The sequence below is a fragment of the Emydura macquarii genome, unplaced genomic scaffold, assembly GCF_026122565.2.
Source record: "Emydura macquarii macquarii isolate MOO-44397 ecotype Brisbane River unplaced genomic scaffold, CSIRO-AGI_Emac_v2 contig_212, whole genome shotgun sequence".
Lineage (NCBI taxonomy): Eukaryota > Metazoa > Chordata > Testudines > Chelidae > Emydura > Emydura macquarii.
In genome coordinates, this window is record NW_027130349.1 from 4,627,999 (window position 1) to 4,650,588 (window position 22,590).

Below are 22,590 nucleotides of genomic sequence, written 5' to 3' on the forward strand. Positions count from 1 at the left end.
CAATCTGAGAATCTGAGTCCATAGACCTAGTCTCTGAGACTCGTTGCCACAGGGTTTTATTTGCCATGTAGAAATCCCTGTAAGTCCTGGTCTAGTCCATATTATAAAAGTGTATGACTACACTACAAAACCTACTGTAAGATAATACTAATCTTACACTTAAAAATAGGTAAGAAATAGATTTGAACCAAACCCCAAAATCAGACCCACCTCCACTCCTCCTAGACATGGAGAATCTGGAGTCCTTATCTCCATAATGGTCTGAACCAAAACCCCAAATCCAATCACTCCAAATTCTGTTGATGACTGTAACCAGATCCAACATACGTGGATCAGAATCATTGTTAAATATTATTCACTGAGTGAAGACAGGAGCCAAGCAGCTTTTGAATATAAATATTATTCGTAGACTGAAAATGCAACTAAGTCAAATTGAGTCCTGTTAAACTCGCTGAAAGCTTCCCAGAACTGCCGATATGAAGCATCTATGTCAGTACTGAAAATATTAAAGTTGGTAAACTAGATATCTAAAAATAATTATTAATAATGAAGTCAAGAAGTATCATGCAAACACAGGCAGCATTAGTTACAGCAGAGCACACTAGAAAAAGACATTGCACTCGAAGTTGTTAAAACAATACATTTCAATTACATTATTAGTTAAGCTTGGCTGAAAGTACAAAAATGTTTCTCTGATCTAACACTCAGTCATCTGCTCTGTCCTGCCATTATGTTTTACCTACCTTTTTCAGGCCGAGATTGATAAGCAGTTATGCGGCCAGATACCATTTCAATTCCGGGGTTAATATATCTCAAGATAACACGAAATAAGCAGAGGTTTGATTTCTCCACATTCAGCGTTACCCTCACTTCATTCTGTAAAATGGAAGTTAATACACAAACAGCCATAAAGTGCTGAATGGATAAACAGTTAGAAGTCATGCAAGCAAAACGCTAAATTCTCAAAGAAAATAAACACACACACATATGCAGACAAATATGCACAGAAGCAACAATGCTGGTGTATGACGAGCGAAGACAGGCAAGCCTAACAAGAAAATTAATTCACTTACAAGTATAATTAGTGTCAAAATGTTTCCCCTCAGCAACTGAGATCCTCCCTTTAGAGCTCTTTGAAACCAGGCTGACATAGCGGAGTACTAGGCAGAAGAGCTTAGAGGAAGTCACAGTGACAGGCACAACAACCACCTCTGGCTGGGAAAAATAAAAAGAAGGAAAAAAGGAAGAAAGGAAAGTATATTATTTAACACTACCACTCAAGGAGAGAAAAGTTATAGAAACCATTTAGCAAGGACAAACTCCATAACAGGAAAGAAAATTCATGGTAGCATATGAAAGAATATAGAGAAAAACACTCCACGGAGGTAAAACACTGATATTGAATAGTGTCTTATCCAGCTAGTCCTGGAAAAGCAGAGTCAAGGCAAATGTTCATACTACGCCGTGAATGGTGGACAGTTCTGTGTTGGAATCCTACACTTGCTCACACAATGCCTTAAAACAGGCATATGGTAACGAGGTTTGTCTGGATTCCTGGATAATAACCCAGAATTACCTGTCCAGGTCCTAGATCCCACGCAAAATTCTAAAAGCACACAAAAGTCTTGGAATGTCATTGCACTTTCTTCTGATCTCCAGCAGATCTCCTCACTTGATACACTCATGGTGGCTCTGGTTATATCTTTGCTCTTCAGATAAACTGACATTTCTGGAACCAAGTGCCTCATCTCAGTTACTAACTGGCAGTGCATCCTCAGATAACACAATTCACACAGCACATTATCTATGTAAAGCTTCCACAGCAGTGGCAGCCGAACGGGAGACTTATGCAGACACGCAGAGGGATTCAGTGATTGGTGGTGGAACAGCAAATGAACAGACTTAGCACAACCTCAAGGGTTCCCCTTGCCTCATTTTTCCATTCCACCTATGCTTCCCTCTCTTCATGGTTCACATCTCCTAACCTTCTCTCTCCCCTTTTCAACATGCCCAGGGGACTGTCTCTTTACATTACCACCACCATCTTGGTCTGTTCTCCCTTTCAAGCACACACACATTTCACTTTCCCTACCTTCCAGAACAAAGATCACCCAATAAGGCTCCCCTTCTGAAGACCTCACTTTCTCTGATCTCTGAAAGTTAGCTCAGGGCTAATGCCACCAAGACAGGCCTTATATGCTATTTTCAGAGCATGCGCTTACTGGTCATCATTGGAGAAGAAGAATATTTTTATATAGACCTGCCCTTTATTTAAAAAAAAAAAAAAAAAAAAAAGGAAAGCAGGAGAGCAGAGGAGAATCTAGAAATGGGACAGCTATAGAGAGCAGGTGAATAAATAAGTATAACAGAGGGCAGAAGGATAGGGCAGCAGAAAGGAAAGCTCAACAGAAAATACAGAAAAATAGGAGAAACTTTTACAATTTTTTTTGAAGGGAGAAGAGTGATAGTTCAGGGGACTGAGGCTGGGAGAGAAGCAGAAGAGGAAAGATTGAAAGAATATATATGACAGAGAAAAGGCAAAAGAAAAAGAAGCCTGAAGCTCAGTGACAGAATAGCATTTGAGACATGATGGGAAGGTTTGGGAGTATAGACAGGAAAGCAAGGGTGAACAGACATAGACAGAAGGAAGATGCCAGTGGGGAGGAGCGAATAGTCTTGTGTTTTAGACAAGGGGGCAGGGCCTAGACCAAGATATAGCACAGACTTGGGAAAGTTGCTTAGGCCAACATTTTAAAATTTGGGTGTCATATTGAAGCATATTAAAACACATTGGTGGCATGATAGTGTACTCGTAGCTCCTTCTAAGGTCGTACACTGACTAATGATTTCACCTGAATGACAACACTGCTATCTTCTAGATAGTCTCCTTCCACAAAAAGTTGTTGCATTAGTATATCACATAACAATGTGTCAGCCCCAAAGGTAATTGTTTCATTGCCCAGCGAGACATGGGTAAGCTATGTCAAAATCCAGAATGCCCTTTGATATAAGGAGCGTGCAGGTAATTCAGCTATTCTGCAACAATACAACTATCTAAGGTTCATATCCCACAAAACCTTACATAAATGTATAGTTTTACTCATGCAGGTAAAGTTATGCACATGTGTTTTTGCAGACCAGGGTCTAAATTATTCTATTACCTTCTTCATAAAATGTCAAGTAGATATGAAACAAAGGTGTAGAGCAGAAGAAATCAGATCTTAGAAGAGTAGCTTTTGTGAATGTAGAGTTATTTCAGAGAGTTAACAAAAAGAGTCCCAGGGTGAAAAAGAGAAACAAAGAGCAACTAATGAAGAGGAAAAAGGAAAATGCTTAACTTGCTTAATGGTTATGTACTTACCTTTCCGTTTATGGTTGCCCCATTGGTCCTCAAAAACCCTACCAAAACTGGACATAAATTTTTCTAAGAACTGCAGATTTAATCTCTACCAATTTAAAATCAGAACCACACATTGAAGGACAGTGACCAACTAGTCTTCATTGCCTAAATTTACTGTTTTATAATTCACAGTTTCTTTCTCTGAATTCAGTGCAAATCTTCTAACTCCTGCCCTAGACACAATGTCAGATGATGGACACTTTCTTCCTTTGATTTTCTCACTCAGACTCTGCTGCTGACAAACTGACTTGTAAACAACCACAAGAAATCGTAATATTCATGGACAGTCACATTTTTGCTTGCATGCTGTTGCTTTACTCAACAATCAGCAGGACTATTTGCTACCATACAAATGTGTCAATCCTACTGACGTACGCTCCTATTTGTCTTCACCCAGTGCAAGCAGCAAGGGAGAGTGGGCTTCTGGGAAGCTGCTGTGAAGATGCAAGGGCATACTTTATTTTGACATCCTCCAAGACTTTACATGCAAGTAGCAATATTAAAGAAACATAAGCCCCAAGGGCTGCATTTTCATCCAATAGTATTTAGTCAATGACATACTTGTATGGAAGACATCCGTGCATATCCTCTCCAACTAAAGCCAGGAAATTCTTGAGGGTCATAACCAAACCGAATGCCTCTTCCACTCCCAGTGATACCATCTTCTATCTCGAACTTCATGTGGTGTAAATCAGGGAAAAAGTAGTTCTTTTCAGGCCTTTCATAAAGAAAAAACAAACATGGAGGAGCTATTTGGTTTCTCTGAATGTTTGAGTTTCTCTATATAAAAAAATTGTAACGCCTCATTGTTAACTGTCACACTGTTACCAATAAAAATACAATTACAACTGCTCACAGCATCTCACATATCATTTTGGAAGTAACTGTTTTTTGGGTCATCTGACAAATTCACTTGTTGTCTCACCATTTGTAAGTAATGAGACCAACCTAAATTCATTATCCTATCATCATACCATCACCTAGGCCAAATCTGCATGATAAATTTATGACATCAGTTAATCTGCTATGTGTTGCCTGGATATCATTTCACATGTGGATGGGGTGCATGTGTTAATACTCAGAATAGCAAGAAACCTCTACCCAGCAATGCAATTTGAAAGTATTAGCTAATCTCTGTATGACTTTCCATTGAGAAAATGAAGCACGGAGGTGGTGGCAGGCTGGTGACAGTGGAATCCTCTGAATTCTGGTTAGTACATTCCTGATGGCAACAGGAATGTATGATAATAGGAAGAATTCAAAATCCTTCTGTTAATGAGCTAAATTCTGTTCTCCATTATATTGGTGCAGCTCTATTGTGACATGACTGAGAAGGAAACTTGGTTCATTTTATTTTTTAAAACCACATATGCAACGCTATTGCAAAAGATGGAATTGATTATTAATTAAATGGAGTATCAAAAGCCATAAATATAAAGTTGAAAGACAGTGGTGAGCAAAAAGCACCTGCAGAATAGCCGATACCATGGCCTACCAGCTAATTTATCAACAAACTCATCATGTGAAAAAATACCAGGGAATCCTGGGCAGTTTTAAATGCTTGTTTTGAAGCATGAACTGTGGTTACATCTACGCGTGGAGCTGGCATGCAATAAAATGGTTACTAACATTTCATAACTGTTATTCTTTGAGATGTGTTACTCATGTCCATTCCAGGGTAGATGTGTGTGCCCCAAGTGTATAGTTGTTGGAGATTTTTACCTTAGTGGTATCTGTAGGATCAGCTCTAGCACCCTCTGGAGCCACATGCATGTGCGCTGGTATAAGGGCGCCGCCAGCTCCACATCCTCTCAGTTCCTTCTTGCCAGTAACTCTGACAGAAGGGAAGGAGGGTGGGTCATGGTATGGACGGGAGCAACACATCTCAAAGAACAACAGTTATGAAAGGTTAGTAAACGTTTTTTCTTCTTTGAGTGCTTGCTTATGTGCATTCCATGTTAGATGACTCATAAACGGTGTCTCTGGAGGTGGGCTAGGAGTTCGCGGATGTGCTGATTGCAACATAGCTTTGCCAAAACTGGCATTGTCATGGATCTGTTGAGTGATGGCATAGTGGGACACAAAGGTATGGACTGATGACCAGATTGCAGCCCTGTAGATGTCCTGGATTGGTATCTGCAGGAGGAACCCTGCTGCTGATGCCTGTGCTCTTGCAGAGTGAGCTGTCATAATAGCCAGAGGGGAGACTTTTGCCTGCTCGTAGCAAGTCTGGATGCAGGCAGTGATTCAGGATGAGATCCTTTGGGATGACACCGGGAGATCTTTCATCCTGTCCACCACAGCGATGAAAAGCTACGTAGACTTGCGGAAGGGTTTAGTCCTTTCTATATAGAAGGCCAGGGCCCATCTGATATTTAAAGAATGTAAATAACTTTCCTCATCAGTGCTGTGGGGCTCTGGAAAGAAAACAGGCAGTAAAATGTCCTGGTTGTTATGGAACAGTGACACCACCTTTGGTAGGAAGGCTGGGAGGGGGCACAGAAGGACATTGTCTTTGAAGAACACTATATATAGGGCATTCTGAAGTCAGGGCTTTGATTTTGGAGACTCTTCTGCCCAAATTGCCACCTTCCACAAAAGGACTAGTAGAGAACAAGACAACAGAGGCTCAAAGGGGAGCCCCATAAGCCTTGACAGGATCAGGTTTAGATTCCAAGGGGGAATCACGTCGTAGACCCATGGGTAGAGTCTTTCTAAGCCCTGGAGGAATCTGATTGTCATCATGTGGGAGAAGACTGATTTGCCCTGAACCAGAGGCTGGAAGGCCAAGATGGCTGCCAAGTGAATCTTGACCGTTGACAGAGCCAGACCCTGATACTTTAGGTGGCGCTGTTAGTCCAAGATGGATTGCAGAGAAGACTGAGAAGGAGGAAGGTTCCGTTCAGAGGCCCAACAAGTGAAACAATTCCACTTAGCCACGTAGGTAGCCCTGTGGAGGATTTCCTGCTACCTAGCTAAACTTGCTGGACCTGCTCAGAGCAGGTCCACTCCTCGGGGTTTAGCCATACACCAGCCGCGCTGTCAGGTGCAAGGAGGCAAGGTTCAGACGGAGCAGCTGGCCGCGGTCTTGCAAAATCAAGTCTGGATGGGTTGGAAGCACTACTGGGGAAGTCACCACTAAATCTAGCACCATGCCGAACCAACGCTGGGGAGGCTACGTTGGGGCTATCATGATAACTCTCACTTTATCCCTCTTGATCTTCAGGAGGACCTTATGCAAGGGTATCGGTGGAAAGGCGTACTGCAAGTCATCTGTCCATGATAGCAGAAAGGCATCAGACAGCGATCCCTTGGTGAGCCTGTGCCTTGAACAGAACCGATGGCATTTCCTGTTCAGTCTGGTGGCGAACATGTCTACCTGAGGAGTCCCCCACCTCTGGAAGATGACCCTTGTGATCTCTGGATGAAGAGACCACTCATAATGGGAGGAAAAGGGCCAGCTGAGGTGATCCGCCAACATATTCCGATCTCCCGGGAGGTGTGAGGCCTCTAGGTGAACGTCTTGTTTCACACACAAGTCCCGCAGTCAGAGGGCTTCTTGGCACAGGGCTGAGGATCAAGCTCCACCTTACTTGTTGGCATAGAACATCGAAGAAGTGTTGTCCGTCAAGACCTGCACGACTTTGCCTGAGAGCTGGGAGAGGAATACTTTGTAGGCAAAGCATATTGCCCTGACCTCCCTGACATTTATATGCAGGGATAGTTCCTTCTGGGACCAGAAATCTTGGGTTCTGAGATTGCTGAGGTGGACTCCTCAACCCAGGTCTGACACATATGATACCAACGTCACTGTTGGCCACAGGGCCGCGAAAGGTACCCCTTCTATTCTGGAACTTGGATCTGACCACCATATCAGAGAGGCCAAGACGGGCAACGGAATCGTGAGTACCAAGTCCAAGTGGTGTCTCCTCAGGGAGTAGACTGACACCAGCCACATCTGCAAGGGTCTGAGGTGCAGCCTCATGTAATACGTGGTGAGGTACATGCTGCCAATGTGCCCTAACAGTTTGAGTGGTCCTAAGTGGATGAGCTGTGACCCGGGCGATTAGATCCAACATAGATCTGAACCTGGCCTCTGGTAGGTAGGAGTCGAGCACTGCCCCAATAAATTCTATTCTCTGCACCGGGATCAAAGTTGGTTTGTGTTGTTTATCAACAGATCCACCACCTAACATGGAAAGGACATGAGCAAGCATTTGAAGAATCCCAGCTTGTGCAGACATCCTTGCACTAAATCTATTTGAACTAGCTCGCTAAAAATAGTAGGGTAGCCTCGGTAACACAGGCAGTGGCGAGTATTGGGAGGGGCTAGACGTCCCAAATATGTACACAGGGAGTTCGAGCAGGTTGGTACTCAGGGCATCTGAGGCCACACACAGGCCACTGCCTGTGCAATGTTGGCTACACTACTACTTTTAGCGAGCTAGCTTGAGTATCTCTATGCAAGATGGGAATTGCACCCCAGAGCCAAGTGTAGAGGTAGCCTAAAATTTAATCACAGCAAGACTTACATCTGACAGGTCATTCCCACTATGTGGTTTCTGCACTGGCAGGCACCTGATGCCTCGCTGCACATGAGACTGACAGATCCTCCGACATCACATTGGCAGCCTGTCAGGTAAAGAACAGAAGTCATGTTTTTCAACAGGAAGTGTAAGAAACATTATCAGAGAACACATCTCACTTCCTCTAATTAAACTGCTGTTAAGTGGCAATGCAAATTCCCCCCCTTCAGACTCCCTTATGAGATTTTCAAATAAATGTTAATACAGTTATACATATTTCAGTTATTTCTGGCTTCTCATGAGTTCTTTCTTTTAAAACATGACATAAAATTTCTTGGTCAAACTTCTAAATCATAAATACAAGTCATGCTTACTGCTTTGCTGTGATTAAGGTGTAGCAGTATAAGCATTCATATCTTCTATTCAATGGGGTGGATTTCAAGAATGATTGTTAAAAGGAGCATGCAGTGGGAACAGAGTGGCAGCTTATTTTTCAAGAAAATAAAGAACAAACGCATGCAAATTACAAAATAAAGTTTATTTTTGAGGGACAGCTACTGCTGTGTTTTGATTTGTGGTACAAAGTATAAAATCATATTTGTATATGCATAACTTTTGAAAAAATACTGGACAAACTATGGACTTGATACACCAAACAGGATTTCAGACACAAAATAAGGACATCTTTAAAAGTATAGCTGAGCCAAAATTTTCAAAGCTAAATGCCTCAAGGTTCCTAAATCCATATCTAAGCACCAAAATATAAGTGGCCTGTTTTTCTGAAGTGCTGAGCACCCATAAATCCCACGGGAATCAATGGAAACTGCAAGTGCTCAACCCTTTGAAAATCAGACCACTTTTACTTAGGCACTTTGCTTTTGTTAACTGGGTTTGATAATTTTGGCCATAATTTATAACTCTGCACACTGAAGAAGTGATTGCATACAGAATTGAAATGATCTAAAAATATATTTTAAAATCTCAAATCGTTAAGGGACTGATCCAAAGCCCAATGAAGTGTATGGGAATGTTTCCAGCAATTTCAATATTTTTTGGGCTAGGGCCTATTGGAGAAGGCTTAAAATGACATTCAAGTGCATCTAAGGAGGAAAAAAAGCAGTCTGCAACCTGCTAAGACCTGAATTCAGCTTTTTATGTTTTTCTCGCAGCAGCTGATGACATTACAAACAGCTAAACACAGGATGGTGCTGCAGTTCTTATAGGCATCAATGACGTTATTAATTCTTGCAGAAGAAACAAGTAACCCTGCTCTAAGGTTCCGAAAAGAAAGTAAAAGGAAAATAATTTTCAAATATCTTGTTTCAAAGTCTATTTAGTTGTGATATTTAGGTCTTTCCACATGTGTTGTTTCAGTGAAATTTACTTCGGCTTGCAAACACTTCACAGGGCTTTCCGCTTTGTTTAAACCTCCTCAAAGTGGGAAAGGTATCAGCCTACAGCATATAGAGGCTCTGTATGCTATAGAAACATCTGCACTGTTCCTTGTCCCTTTAGATGGAAACAGGTGGCTTAACTGGTGCAGACAGCTTTAAGGAAGATGAGGGAATATTCATGAGCAAAACTAATTGCTCATGAATGAGCTCAGTCTGCATGCTTAAACTGGGGTTTGCACTTCTACATTTATGATGCTCATTCACAAGTGATAGTGTAAAAACTGCACATATGTGTGGTTTAGTGTTCAAACAGAGGCTATGTTCTGCAAATGTGGCCCTTGGAATTTTAAAGACACTTCTCTTATATGTAGCTATTCTGTTGGAAACACTCATTTTCCATTTTACCTTGGCACCCAAAGTAATTTCTGTTTTCCAGAGCATAATAACCAGCTTCACAAGTGTCACAGGAACCTCCACAAACATCAGGCTTGCAATGACAGTCACCATTCTTCTGGAGAGAAAATGATTTGATCAGGATGGTTTCAACTTTTCTTTCAATATTTCTTATTCTAAAAGGAAAAAAAATCCTGACCTGAACAAATAAGGTATTTTCAGGCTATTACTGTTGTTATCTGTCACCTTGGATAGACAGACTAAAAACTTGCAAGGGAAGTTTTATATAATATACCTGGAATGTCACTAGTTATTTGTCCTTACAAAGATAATCTACCCTGCTGAGTGTTAAAACAATTCATTTTTATGCAAGTTTAATCTCTATTTACCTGCTGACACTCTCCGACTCCACTTAGTGTTCCACTCACATCACACTGGCACTCTGTGAAGACAGACACGTTGACCTGAATTTCATCTTCCTAGAAAGCCTTTGGAACAAAGGCAACAGAATCTGAAATAGCGATTCACTGAGCATTAATGTGAATTTTCTTTGGACGCCACACTGCCTTCTGGAGTTCTAAGACATGCAGGAGGAACACCCACTTCTCAGGAGTGCAGAATACACTGCTTTATGGCAAGTGTAGGGCGGAAAGAGAGTAAGGCCAGGCTATGGCACTACCTCACCACTGCCACATTGGCAATAGCTTGCACCCCAGACAATGCTAGCACAGAGCAAGCCCTTCCCTCAGGAGAGCACAGGAAGTACAGCTGTGGCCAGTCCTTGACTAGCATAGGGATACTGGGATTAGGGGAGAGGAAAAGGAAAGGGAGAAAGGGTGAGGGCTTCTTGTGTTCTTCACTCAGTTGCACAACTGGGCAGTTACCATCCACACACTGGTCTGAAATATTCTAATTTGTCTTTTACCAAAACAGGATTGAATTGATGTTGTGGAATTGTTTGTCTTTCTTTCTACCCAGAACAAAGAGTGATATTGCTCTAATCATTGGAGGTGCTTGTGTGGAGGGAGAAAAAGCTCCTTCTAACTAGGGTGACTGAGTATTCCTTATTTTCCGGTGCTACCCATGGGACAATTACAGTTTGCTTCATGAAATATAAATGAGACAAATATTACAGGAACTATCTTTGCTGACATAGGTGCATTGTGCATCCAAGGAAGTACTCCTAGGTCTGTACTGACATTGGGAATAGTGGAGAGGTGATGTGACTGGTCTCTGCAGAGAAGATACAAACTGAGCTGCATCTGGATTCAGTCCTGTAAAGATATCTTAAAGATATTGGTGGTAGCGCTAGAGCTGGCTGTATACCTTATCTTTCCACCCATTGGGTGGTTGCAGTGAAGCAATCCACTAGAAGAAAGACATACGGGAAGAAGTGGGACTTTAAAAATTAAAAAGGTTGCTCTGCAATTTAAAAACAGATGTTATACATCCTCACTAACTGCAGCTGTCAGCTTCAGAGTACCAGCTGCAAACTGCACAGTGATCTTACTTAGACATAAACAACAGTAGGCTGTATAAATTGGGAAGCCAATAAGAATGCTTTCTCATGCTGAATAACTTAGAAGAATAAGCTATTAGAAGAGAAAGAACATTTTCTCCAACCACTTGGGCAAATTCTGTTCTAAGTTATAATGGTGTAAAGCCTGCAAAACTCCACTGAAGTCACAAAAGGGTTACACCTGATTTATACCAGTGTAACTGAGAGCAGAATTTGGTCCAACATCTTCAGATATTGGTGCCAGGAAAGGGTCTGAGTTTTGAAAAAAGTGTAAGAATCATGGGTAATTTGGTATCAAATGTCAGCAGTATGGAAAATCTGCTGTTACGAAGCAGAGGTTACAATAGCCAACATAGAAGTTTTGTGTCACCATTATCGCTGATGAAGATGCATAAAAAGAGTTTAACCATTTTTGATGACCTGAAGAAATGCATGCATGAAATCTCACCTGTACATCCATTAGGGTTTTCTCTGGCCAGATTCCAGTAAAGTGGTTTGCATCTGCTACACGTAGGACCTTCAACATACTGCAGACACTGACAATAGCCCTAATGGCAGAAAAGAATCAAACATTGGGCATTCCAATGTCCAGATTATTTTAAAAAATGAAAAGAATGTTCTTTGAACTATGAGAAACTACTGAGATTTCTTTCTACTATGGAACTTGAAGGAATCTGAATAATGTGCAACAGAGGGGAAAAGCACTAACTTACATCACTCTTGTTTATTTCCAGAAAAGGATATTTTACATAGCATTCAAAAGGAAGTTTGCTAACTTATATCCAGAAGACAGGATACAGAACTTTTACTATATTAATATTTAAACAATAGATGCTGAGACAAATCTCAGAACAAATTCTTGGGAAAAAGTATACTTCAAACTGTGAAAATTCACTAAGCCCAGGAAAGTACACCCAGGTTAGTTACCAAGCGAAGTCTCATATGGTAACACTGGGCTTGGCTTGACATCGATGTGGCCTTATTTCTTGGGAGACAGGATTCAGGAGGTAAACAAATCAGCAGATTGGAAACAAAATGTCTGTACTAAAATAGGTAGATGAGTTAGTAATCTAAAAGACAGAATGTCTATACCAGCTAAAGTAAGGGTGAACACCCAGGGAACCATTTACAATGAATCAGTTAACAATGGACAAAATAAGTCTGGAACGTAAAATGAAGAAACGAGCAAGTCATGCATGGACAGTAAACGGACAGAGCATGCAGTACAGGAACAGGTTCCTACAAATTAACCAAGTCAATCCCAAAATGTGTGTTGTATAGTAAATGCAATGTAATGTGTAAATGTATATAAAGGAAGAGGTTTTCTATGTAACTTTGGATGTGTGATATGCTCTATACCCTATAACCTCTATGCTTGAGTCTGATCAACTCAGAGTAGTTTTGCAGTATGCCGAATAAAAATACCTGTGTGACATAATCTAGAGTTGAACTGAGTTCTTGGGAAGTCAAGTGGAAAGAAGTCTCAAAAGGAATCCCAACACTGTCGTGTTGTGACTTAGATTCCAGATTCCATTTGTCTGGAGCAGGCCACCTTTAGTTTATTATATGTGTAGCTTTGCTGTCAAGGATCGCAACCAAGCAGCTTAGCAATAGCACTGGAAGGGTTCAAATTTGAGAAGGTTTCCAGGGTACTGCAAGAATGGGTTAGCTCTAAAGGAGGTCCTTATGGATTCCCTGGGAAATGACAGGGACAGACTGGGACTGGGTGGAAAAGAAACTCCAGCAAATAGTATTAAACAAGAAATTCAAGGAAAAAAACCCAAAATTAATGTTATTAAATTATAGTACAGAAATATTTTCTAAAGAGAAATTCAGTAACATAAGGGGAACAGAGGGAGGTACTTTGGATACTTATGTAAAAGAATGCTTGGCAAAGCACAGCAAAGGTCTGTTAAAAGGTCACTAAAACTTTAAGACCCATGGGTGACCCTGTAGAGAACAGTAATTGTAGCTTAAGAATGACTGCAAAAAAGCACAAAAATAAGCTCAGAGCCACCAAGAGAAATGAGCTGAGAAATGTGTCACTTTGGAATATAAATCAGTGATTTAAGGAAAGAGAGAGGGGAAATAAAGGGAGCAAATATGCAAACATTAAAAACCTTGCAGCACACTGAAGGGATTAAGCAGGTTAGTGCAGTAAAAATAGTGAATGTACCATTAAATAAGAAGGGAGGGGGAGGAGAGGAAACGCTTGGTTTAACAATAAAACCTGGCTATGGCAGTACAACTCGGCGCAGTTTTGCCTGGCAGAACTCTGGCAGTCAAACAAATGATCCAAGGGATGGTCAGATTGTAACGACTATCACTACTATGTGTTTGTCCCCAGAAAATTTTACAACCATTCTGAAGGAAAATGGATCCTTTTCCAAAGGAAAGGTCTGTGAACAGTCAGTTGCAAATAACTGCTGTAGGCAAAAAGACCATCTGATTTGAATCATTTAACTATGAACAATTTAGTCAAAATCATTAAAAGGAAAAAAGGGGGTTCCATTTGAACTTGGCTGATTTCAAATGTAGAAGTAGGGAATGCAATCTAGGTATAGTTGTGCAAAAAATAATTAGAGCAACACAAGGAGTGCTAAGCAAAAATATTTTAAAGAAATCTGTATAATTATGCAAAGTTTTAAGGACCTAAAAAACATTCCTCGTTTCTAAAACCCCATTTTGTATGTTTAAAATGAATTAGTTTTTAAAAAATTCCACTGAAAATCCATTTGAATCTTTCATTCAAAGTTATAAAAACTGATACACACTTTTTGTGCAACTGCCAATGTTTCCTGGTAGTCTTTGCTAAATTGTTGGGGTTTTCTCTCCCTCAAGCCAAACACAAGTTGCTGGTGTTATCTGGCTTTGTTATTTAGCATTTAATCATTTGGGTACCTCACTGTTTTTATGAAGTTCAACATCTTTTTAAATAACGATTAGAGGATTTGGTTGTGGTTGTGGAAGCGACAGCCACAACCAGGAGAGTAGGAAGAGACTCTAAATCATTCTGGATTAATAAAATAGCAGCTAAAAGAGCTGCAAAATGAATAAATAAATAAATACATAAAATTAAAGAGACACTGGACTTCTAATGTAAGGTGGTGATGTGGGGGGAGGAGTCACAAGAGTAGCAACGTTAGAAACACCCAATCCTAACGTGACTCTAAGTAATCAGACAATGACTTTGATAGGGGTACATGAAAACAGTACAAGCACAAAACACAGAGTTATACTTCATGTAAAAATGAATATGGCTAACAATTTTATGGCAAATACAAGATGAAGGTTGCACTATAAGAGGAAAGTGCATTCCCATGTAACATGTACTGTATATCATAAAAAGACTAAATCAAATGTAAATAAAACATGCTATTTAATTAAAATCCCATAAGGGCTCCAAAGACAAATTACAATAGGTTGTGTTTTCTTTTTCAGATGGCTGTACGTTTTGGAAGCAAAAACCAACAGAGCACCCCAAAAATCAGTAAATATAAGAAATAAAACTTAATCATGAACAATTTTATCCAAAAGTTCTGTTTATCTGTAGTATAAAATAAATGTTATTGGAAAGTAAAAACCTATATAGTAGTATTTAATAAATAAAAAACTTGTATTAAAACTAAATAATTATATAAAAAATAAAACATCCTAAATTAAAAACAAATCCAGCTAATAGTTTAAAATTAAATCTATTAAAATATTATTTAATAATACTGATGTGCTAAATGTTATTAAATTTCTCCAACCTGCGGTTACTAAAATTTAGTGAAAAGTACTTAAAAACTATTAAAACATTATATAAACAAAAAAGTAAACTTTTAAAATGCATAAGCCTGCAAAGTAAAGCAGCAACAAAACCCGAGGGAGTTTAGTAAAACTGGCATAAAAACTAAGCTGTTTGAAATTGTATGTCACTCTAAAACCAAGCCAACATAAGATGCTGTAGGAACATAGCCAAGGATTAAAACAAAACCTAGCAGCAAAAGTACTGCATCCATTAAATAAGCAAAACCAAAAACTTGTTTATAATGTAATAAACACACCAAGAACACACTCACTCAGTGAGGATTCCCCATTTACAATTATTATTGATAATTCAACCATTTTCATCTAGGAAGGGACAAATACCATTGCCAGGATTCTTTTTGTTCTTAATATACTTAAAAAGTTCCTCCTTATTGTCCTTAACTCTGGTGGCCATAGATTTCTCTTTTGCTTCCCTTATCAATTTTCTACAGTTCCTAAATTCTGATTTATGTTCATTGCTGTCAACTTCCACTTTCTTCCTCTGGTAATATATTATTTTTTAATTTTTATAGCTGCCTTCACTTTCCCTCTAACCAGATTCTTTTTAACCAATATGCCCTTTTTTCTTAATTTGTGGGATTGTAGCTTTCTGGGCATCTTCTGAAGTGTTCTTAAACAATTCCCATTTTTTTCTGATTAAATTCTTCCTCCTGTCTCATAACTGTTTTCAGTTTTTTCAAATTGGCCCTTTTAAAGGACTAACTACATATACTACTGATTTGGACTTTTCCTGTTTGTATATTATAAATGTGATCAACTCATGATCACTTGTACCAAAGCTACCATTAATTTTTAGTTCTGTGACCAGTTCCTCCTTATCTGTCAAGATTAGATGTAATATAGAACTTCCCCATGTCTGTTGCAATACTTCTTGAGTTAGGAAATTGTCATCTATAATATTTAGAAATTTCAAGTCAATGTATTCAGTAATTACAGATACAGTGGATCAATTCTTAACATTTATTGTAAATGCCAAAAATATAATACTTACAGAATGGGAATCAAGAGTACCTGCAGGATCACAGTCATTGTTGGCCCCTTTATGTAATTAAAAAATAAATGTATGAGCTTTTTTTTTAAGTGAAGCAATAGAGCAGTTGTTAATTCCAAACTTTTTTTATACTGTGGTTGCCAAGGGGTGATCCAAACACTTTAAAGTGAATTGAAGTCTTTAATGATGATGGTGTAAAAGGTGATTAGCATCAATGCATAGTTTAGAATGTTTATTTTTATATGTGACCTCATCAGGGTTATTTTTCCTAAATCTACAAGGTCATCAGATAAAAAATGCCAAATTTCCTCACTGCAGTTTATGAAGCATGGAAGTGAGCGATAAACAAGATATATTAGATCATCCAGTCTGTCTTCCTGATGTGTCCTGTACATGTTTCAGTAGGGTTCCTATGGGGCTAGCTATACAGTGGAAAGCTCTGGAGAACACAGCGGTATAAATTTATGCATTTTGCATCAAGGTAAAGTATTTTCCATCATAAACCTTACCTTGGCAATAGGGGAAACTGTAGGTTTCTGAAAGGCATCTGTCACACTGCTGCCCTGTAATGCCTGTTCGACACTCACACTGCCCTGTTGTTGATTCACACGTGCTCTGGTAGGAACCATGAGGAGAACACTTACAAGCTGAACAAAAAGAATCATTATTTACTGTTATGGTAAGATTCCTAAAAACATAAGAACGAACATACTGGGGACATATTGGGATCAGACTAATGGCCCATCTAGCCTAGAATCCTGTCTTCCGACAATGGCCAATGCAAGGTGTATTAGAGGGAATGAAAAGAATAATTTGTTCCAAAACCTCTTCTAATGACACCTCATTCTGGGACAGTTCCTCAGATTTGTCACCTAAGAAGAATGGCTCAGGTTTGGAAATCTCCCTCACATCCTCAGCCATGAAGACCAATGCAAAGAATTAATTTAGTTTATCTGCAATAGCCTGATCTTCCTTGAGTGCTCCTTTAGTATCTTGATTGTCCAGTAACCCCACTGGTTGTTTAGCAGGCTTTCTGCTTCTGATATACTTTAAAAAAATTTAGCTGTTACTTTCTGAGTCTTTGGCTAGCTGTTCAGATTCGTTTTTGGCCTTCCTAATTATATTTTTACACTTTACTTGCCAGAGTTCATGCTCCTTTCTATTTTCCTCAATAGCATTTAACTTCCACTTTTTAAAGGATGGCTTTTTTCCCCTCTAACTGCTTCTTTTACTTTGTTGTTTAGCCACAGTGGCACTTTTTTGGTCCTCTTACTATGATTTTTAATTTGGTGTATACATTTAAATTGAGCCTCTATTATGGTGTCTTAAAGTTTCCATTCAGCTTGCAGGGATTTCATTTTTGGTACTATACCTTTTAATTTCTGTTTAACTAACTTCCTCATTTTTGTGTAGTTCCAATTTCTGAAATTAAATGGTGGGTTGCTTTGGTGTTCTCCCCACCACCACCACCACACCACAAGGATATTAAATTTTATTATATTATGGTCACTATTACCAAGTGGTTCAGCTATATTCACCTACTGGACCAGATCCTGTGCTCCATTTAGGACTGAATCAAAAATTGCCTCTCCTCTTGTGGATTCCAGGACTAGCTGCTCCAAGAACTAGTCATTTAAGGTATCAAGAACCTTTCTCTCTGCATCCCGTCCTGAGGTGACATGTACCGTCAATGTGGAGATAGTTGAAATCCCTCATTATTATTGAGTTTTTTACTTTTATAGCCTCTCTAATCTCCCAGAACATTTCAGTTACTATCACCATCCTTGGTCACGTGGTCAGTAGTATATCCTTATTGTTATATTCTTATTATTCAAGCATGGAATGCCTCCTCTCTGCACCATCGTCTCAATCACGCATTGAGACCCTGCCATTCTGCCTGTCTAACTGGTCCTACACATGAAACTGGAAGCATTTCAGAGAATGCTACCATGGAAATCCTGGATTTCAATCTCTTACCTAGCAGCCTAAATTTGGCCTCCAGGACCTCTCTCCTATCCTTCCTATGTCACTGGTACCTACATGTACCACAGCCACCATCTCCTCCCCAGCACTACATGTAAGTCTGCGTAGATGTCTTGAGAGATCTGCAACCTTCACACTTGGCAGGCAGGTCACCATGCGGTTCTCTCAATCATCGCAAACCCAGCTATCTATGTTTCTAATGATCGAATCCCCCATTACTATTACCTGTCTCTTCCTAATAACAGGAATTCCCTCCCCTAGAAAAGTATCTTCAGTTCGAGAGGATACCATGTCATCATCTGGAAGGAGGGTCCCAACTATGGGATCATTTCCTTCTGCTCCAATTTGATGTTCTCCTTCCCTGAGACTTTGATCCTCCTCAACAATACAGAGGCTCTCAAACTGGGGGTGGGATTGTTCTATTGTGTCTCAAAAAGTCTCATCTATGTACCTCTCTGTCTCCCTTAACTTCTCCAGTTCAGCCATCCTGGTCTCCAAAGCCCATACGCGGGGTCTCTGAGGGCCAGGAGTTCCTTGCACCAAATGCATACATACGCCACATGCCCATAAGGCAGGTAATCATACATGCTGCATTCAGTGCAATAAACCGGATAGTTCCAGTAACATCTAGTAAGAAATAACCTGTTTCAGGACTGCGAAGTTTTAAAACTTGTTAACATTACTTGTCTGGAACATTCCTGATTTTCTTTGCACTAAGACTCTGGTAAAAAACCCTCTCTGCCTAGGTAACTATTAATACTGCACCCATCAATGTGAAATCTGAGTGCCTTATGGAAAGTATGTAATTCCATATGAGTGTTACATGGTGACTTGATTTTTTATAAGGAACTTCACTGCACTCATTCTTTCTGTTCTTCTTTGTTTCAATCCAAAAGCAGACTGAAGTGGGGCTTGGTTTTCGTTTGCTGGTTCTGTTTAAGTTTAAGGCAAAAACCTTTTCTAGGCTAAGATTTAAAATTGTGAGATAGCATATACTATGTTCTAACATCACCTCTTTAATCCTCAACTAGAAAGGGCCAAAAAGTGGGTCTCGCCTTTTACCCTGAGAGCAGTCACATTTGTGGTCATCGTCATGTTCCTGTCCACACTAAGACCCCAGTATTGCAATGACCTACACGCATGCTTAACTTATCTTATACACTGTGAGTAGTCCCACTGAAGCCAACAAGACAAAGCACAGAGTGTGAGGTTAAGCATGTGCCTTTACAGGATCAGGGTCTAAAGCTGAAACTGTTAATGACAATTGTTCTTGCAGAGTAGCAGTTGGCTCCCTGAAAGTTGTTGGACTTTTCCCTGAGAACTCGGTATAGTCATACTGTAAAACAATATAGCTCCTCTGGCACTGCCAATCTGAAATACATTTTAATGAGCCTGATTCTCAGGAAACAAAAATCCCTGTTCATGGTCAGTGGTACCAGGCACATGACAACTACATATATAACCATGCACATGACAACCATGTTTAAACTACTCAAACATATGGTTTCCATTACAGTGTAGACAGGGCCTGAATGTTTCACTCTGTTTAATAACTTTACTGTCTCTAGTTTTCTGTAAATATCGATCATATAATTCATTTTGGGCCTGATCAGTAGGACTTCTTAGGTGAGTAAGGTTACTGAGATGAGTAAAGGTTTGCCGGATCAAGCCCTTTTAGGCCTCATGTAGACTAGGAGTTGAGGTGTGATGTTAGCACATGAGAGCCAACACATGCTAACATGCTTTAAAAGTCTACAAGGCAATGTATACTTTAATAGGTGGCAAACTAGTTGAGTTAAAGCTGAGGCTCCCCCTTGGCTCTAACTTGACCAAATTAGACTTGCTAGAGGTAGCAAGCATTGTCCACACTAGACTTTTAAAACATGTGAATTTGCATGTTAGTTAACATGTGCTAACATCACACTTTAAATCCCAGTCTAGACAAGGCCTGAGAGGTTAATGAGGCTTTTAAGAACTACAACTGATATCCTCCCCTACCTGCCCCACAGAGCTGCTACATACAATGTACCAAAGAAACAGGAGGAGGAAGGAACCACTTACTGTTTCTGCCTAAAATGACTCACACCCTTGCTTTGATCCTTGCAGTTTTATATGGAAAAGCTTGTGAGGGAATTAATTGATTATCTCTGTGCAACACAAAACAAAAGTGAAGCAAAGCAAATGATGGAACTGCTGTTACTCACGCAAGCAGGTGGGATAGTTGAAATAACCTGGAGCACACTGGTTGCATCTAAGTCCAGCATAGTTTGTATGGCACTGACACTGACCCCTAGGCCCACATGTATTGTCCAATGAGCCAAGCGCATCACAGTTGCATTCTACATGGGGGAAAATAACAGAAAACTATACACAGTTATTTTTCTAAAACAGAAGTAATTTTAAAATAAAATGTTCTAAAAAACTCACCTTTGGATCGAAAACAAACATGAGGCTTTCAACCAAAATCATGATTTTACCAGCAAAAACAAACATCTGCAAACAGTGGCTTGGAATACAATTGCCTGCTCAGCCATGATATTAGTGTCTTATTGCCATGCTATAATTTACTGTTTAAAGAGTTAGTTTGATAATTTGCAAACTACACATGTGACAGAAGTTCACCTTAAAACTGAAGGAAAATTATTTGATGAAAGTACTTAAAATCTTGAAAGATAACCTCAGACAGTAAGGATTGAGGAAGTAGAGCAGCATCTGGACTGACATGCCATAATAACTAGCAAATAATTTATTAGCATAACAATTTGATACACAGTGCAAAAGTGCTGACCAATTTTAGTTCAACAAACTCTCAGAAGAATTGTTGCCACAGTGCAAAAAAGTTAGTTTATGTGCTGTGAAGTAATGCACAAGAACTAGCATGTGATTTGTGAATCAGTGTCAGAATATAATTGCTACCCAGCTGGGTATTTTTACTGGAGTTTCCACTATTTTAAATGTTGTTTCTCTTTTCCATTTATGTGTTTCTGGTTTCCCTCTTTCAGTCCCTCCCTGTTCAGCAGCCAAAGCTGTTTTATTTTGCAGTGTTCATGTCACAGGATTAAAGGAGGCAGCAGGACTCACTACCCAGTCAACATGCGAGGGAGAGAGCTGCTAAAGCACACCCACATTCCACCTCTTCCAAAAACATAAAAACATCTTTTTCAGTGGCACCAATGCCTATAGTTGAACTCTTTGGGGACAGGGCCCATCTTTTTTGCTCTGTGTTTGCACAGCACCTAGCACAATGGGGTCTTGGTTCATGACTGGGGCTCCTAGACACTAAGGTAATACAATATAATTAATAAATAAAGTTAAATGTAGGAGGTTAAATTCTCATTTCATTTAAATGTAGATTCATTAGTTTAAGGGCTTGATCCTGCTCCCAGTGAATCAATGGTAAAGCTCCCATTGATTTCAATGGGACAGGATCAGGCACTAAGTTAGAGGAGAATCTGACCCAGGTTAGTATGTATAGCTGGAGTAACAGTGATTTGATTAAGTGGGATTGGCACACAGATGGGTCATATTATACTAAGCCAAATTGTTTTTCTTATCCCTCCTCCCAAACAAGTTTTCCAAGAAATTCTGCTGATCTACTACATAAAAAAAAAAAAAAATCTTTCCAGACATCTTGCCATGTCCCATTACATCAGTTTTATGATCATGCATAGGTAAACGGTGGTTAAAGAGGAAACTGTCATCCCTTTTTTACTTTGACTACATCCTCACTTTTAATTTTTTCTTTTATGATTATCTTTATAGTCTTTTCTGTTACTTATTTTTGCATGATCTCTTACGTCTTTTATGTTTCATTGCAGGTTTCAGTGTTAAAAGATTAAACCAGTTCAACATGGGCTACATTTGCTACACTAGATTGCTGTTTGATTCACTTCCAACTTAAAAAAAATTATAGCATGGACTTAGTATTTTAAAACCACTGAACTTTATGTACCAAAGAAGAACTCTGATTTGATGTTTTTCATTAAAACATTTTAATGTGCTCCAGATCTGTAAAAAGGAGAGCCATATGGTAATTCTTTATTCTATCCATTTTGTTTGTTGACTCAAACTAGTATTTTCGATTTTTCTTCTAAAAAACATAAAGAATTCTGCAGTCCTTTCACAGGCATACAACGAGAACATAGAGCCCATAATGAAGGTGTCTGTTACAGTTACTAAACCAAAATAATGATAAAACATCTAGGAAGCAAATTCACCTGTATTTTTCTATATGTGTTGTGTTAATGTGTGTACACAAGCCTACATCAAAACTTACTGTGACATGAGATGTCACCTTTTCTCTCACAGGGTGAAAATCACCTCAGTGCTGAAGGCCTGCATCACTCAAACCCTGAATTAACAATGTCACCCACTAAACAATACAGAGATGTCTATCCTGAAGCAGACACGCTCTAACACAAACTGCTAACAGAATGAGACTTGATTGGTTTCTTGTAAAGACGCAAATAGTTGCATTTATTTTGCTACTCAAGCTACAGTTCATGAGTACTAATCAGTACCAGCTTGCTGCATCAGGGCAGTAATGAAGGATGTGGGAGTTGGATATGTGG

The 22,590-nt window shown here is 39.5% G+C and overlaps 1 protein-coding gene across 4 annotated transcripts in view; it reads right to left on the reverse strand.

Moving 5' to 3' along the window:
- The window catches only part of LAMA3 (laminin subunit alpha 3), a 164,520-nt gene that overhangs the window by 89,370 nt on the left and 52,560 nt on the right, over positions 1 to 22,590 (reverse strand). For 3 of the 4 annotated variants that reach the window (XM_067546559.1, XM_067546549.1, XM_067546533.1), the window contains 9 exons: positions 20,224 to 20,358; positions 16,546 to 16,683; positions 16,037 to 16,083; positions 11,681 to 11,780; positions 10,103 to 10,155; positions 9,726 to 9,831; positions 7,933 to 8,032; positions 3,962 to 4,118; positions 744 to 876 (listed from right to left, as the gene is read on the reverse strand). In XM_067546559.1, coding sequence (XP_067402660.1) covers positions 744 to 876; positions 3,962 to 4,118; positions 7,933 to 8,032; positions 9,726 to 9,831; positions 10,103 to 10,155; positions 11,681 to 11,780; positions 16,037 to 16,083; positions 16,546 to 16,683; positions 20,224 to 20,358 — 969 coding nt within the window. The remainder of the gene's footprint in view (positions 1 to 743; positions 877 to 3,961; positions 4,119 to 7,932; positions 8,033 to 9,725; positions 9,832 to 10,102; positions 10,156 to 11,680; positions 11,781 to 16,036; positions 16,084 to 16,545; positions 16,684 to 20,223; positions 20,359 to 22,590) is intronic. The other variant, XM_067546542.1, reaches the window with a different exon arrangement.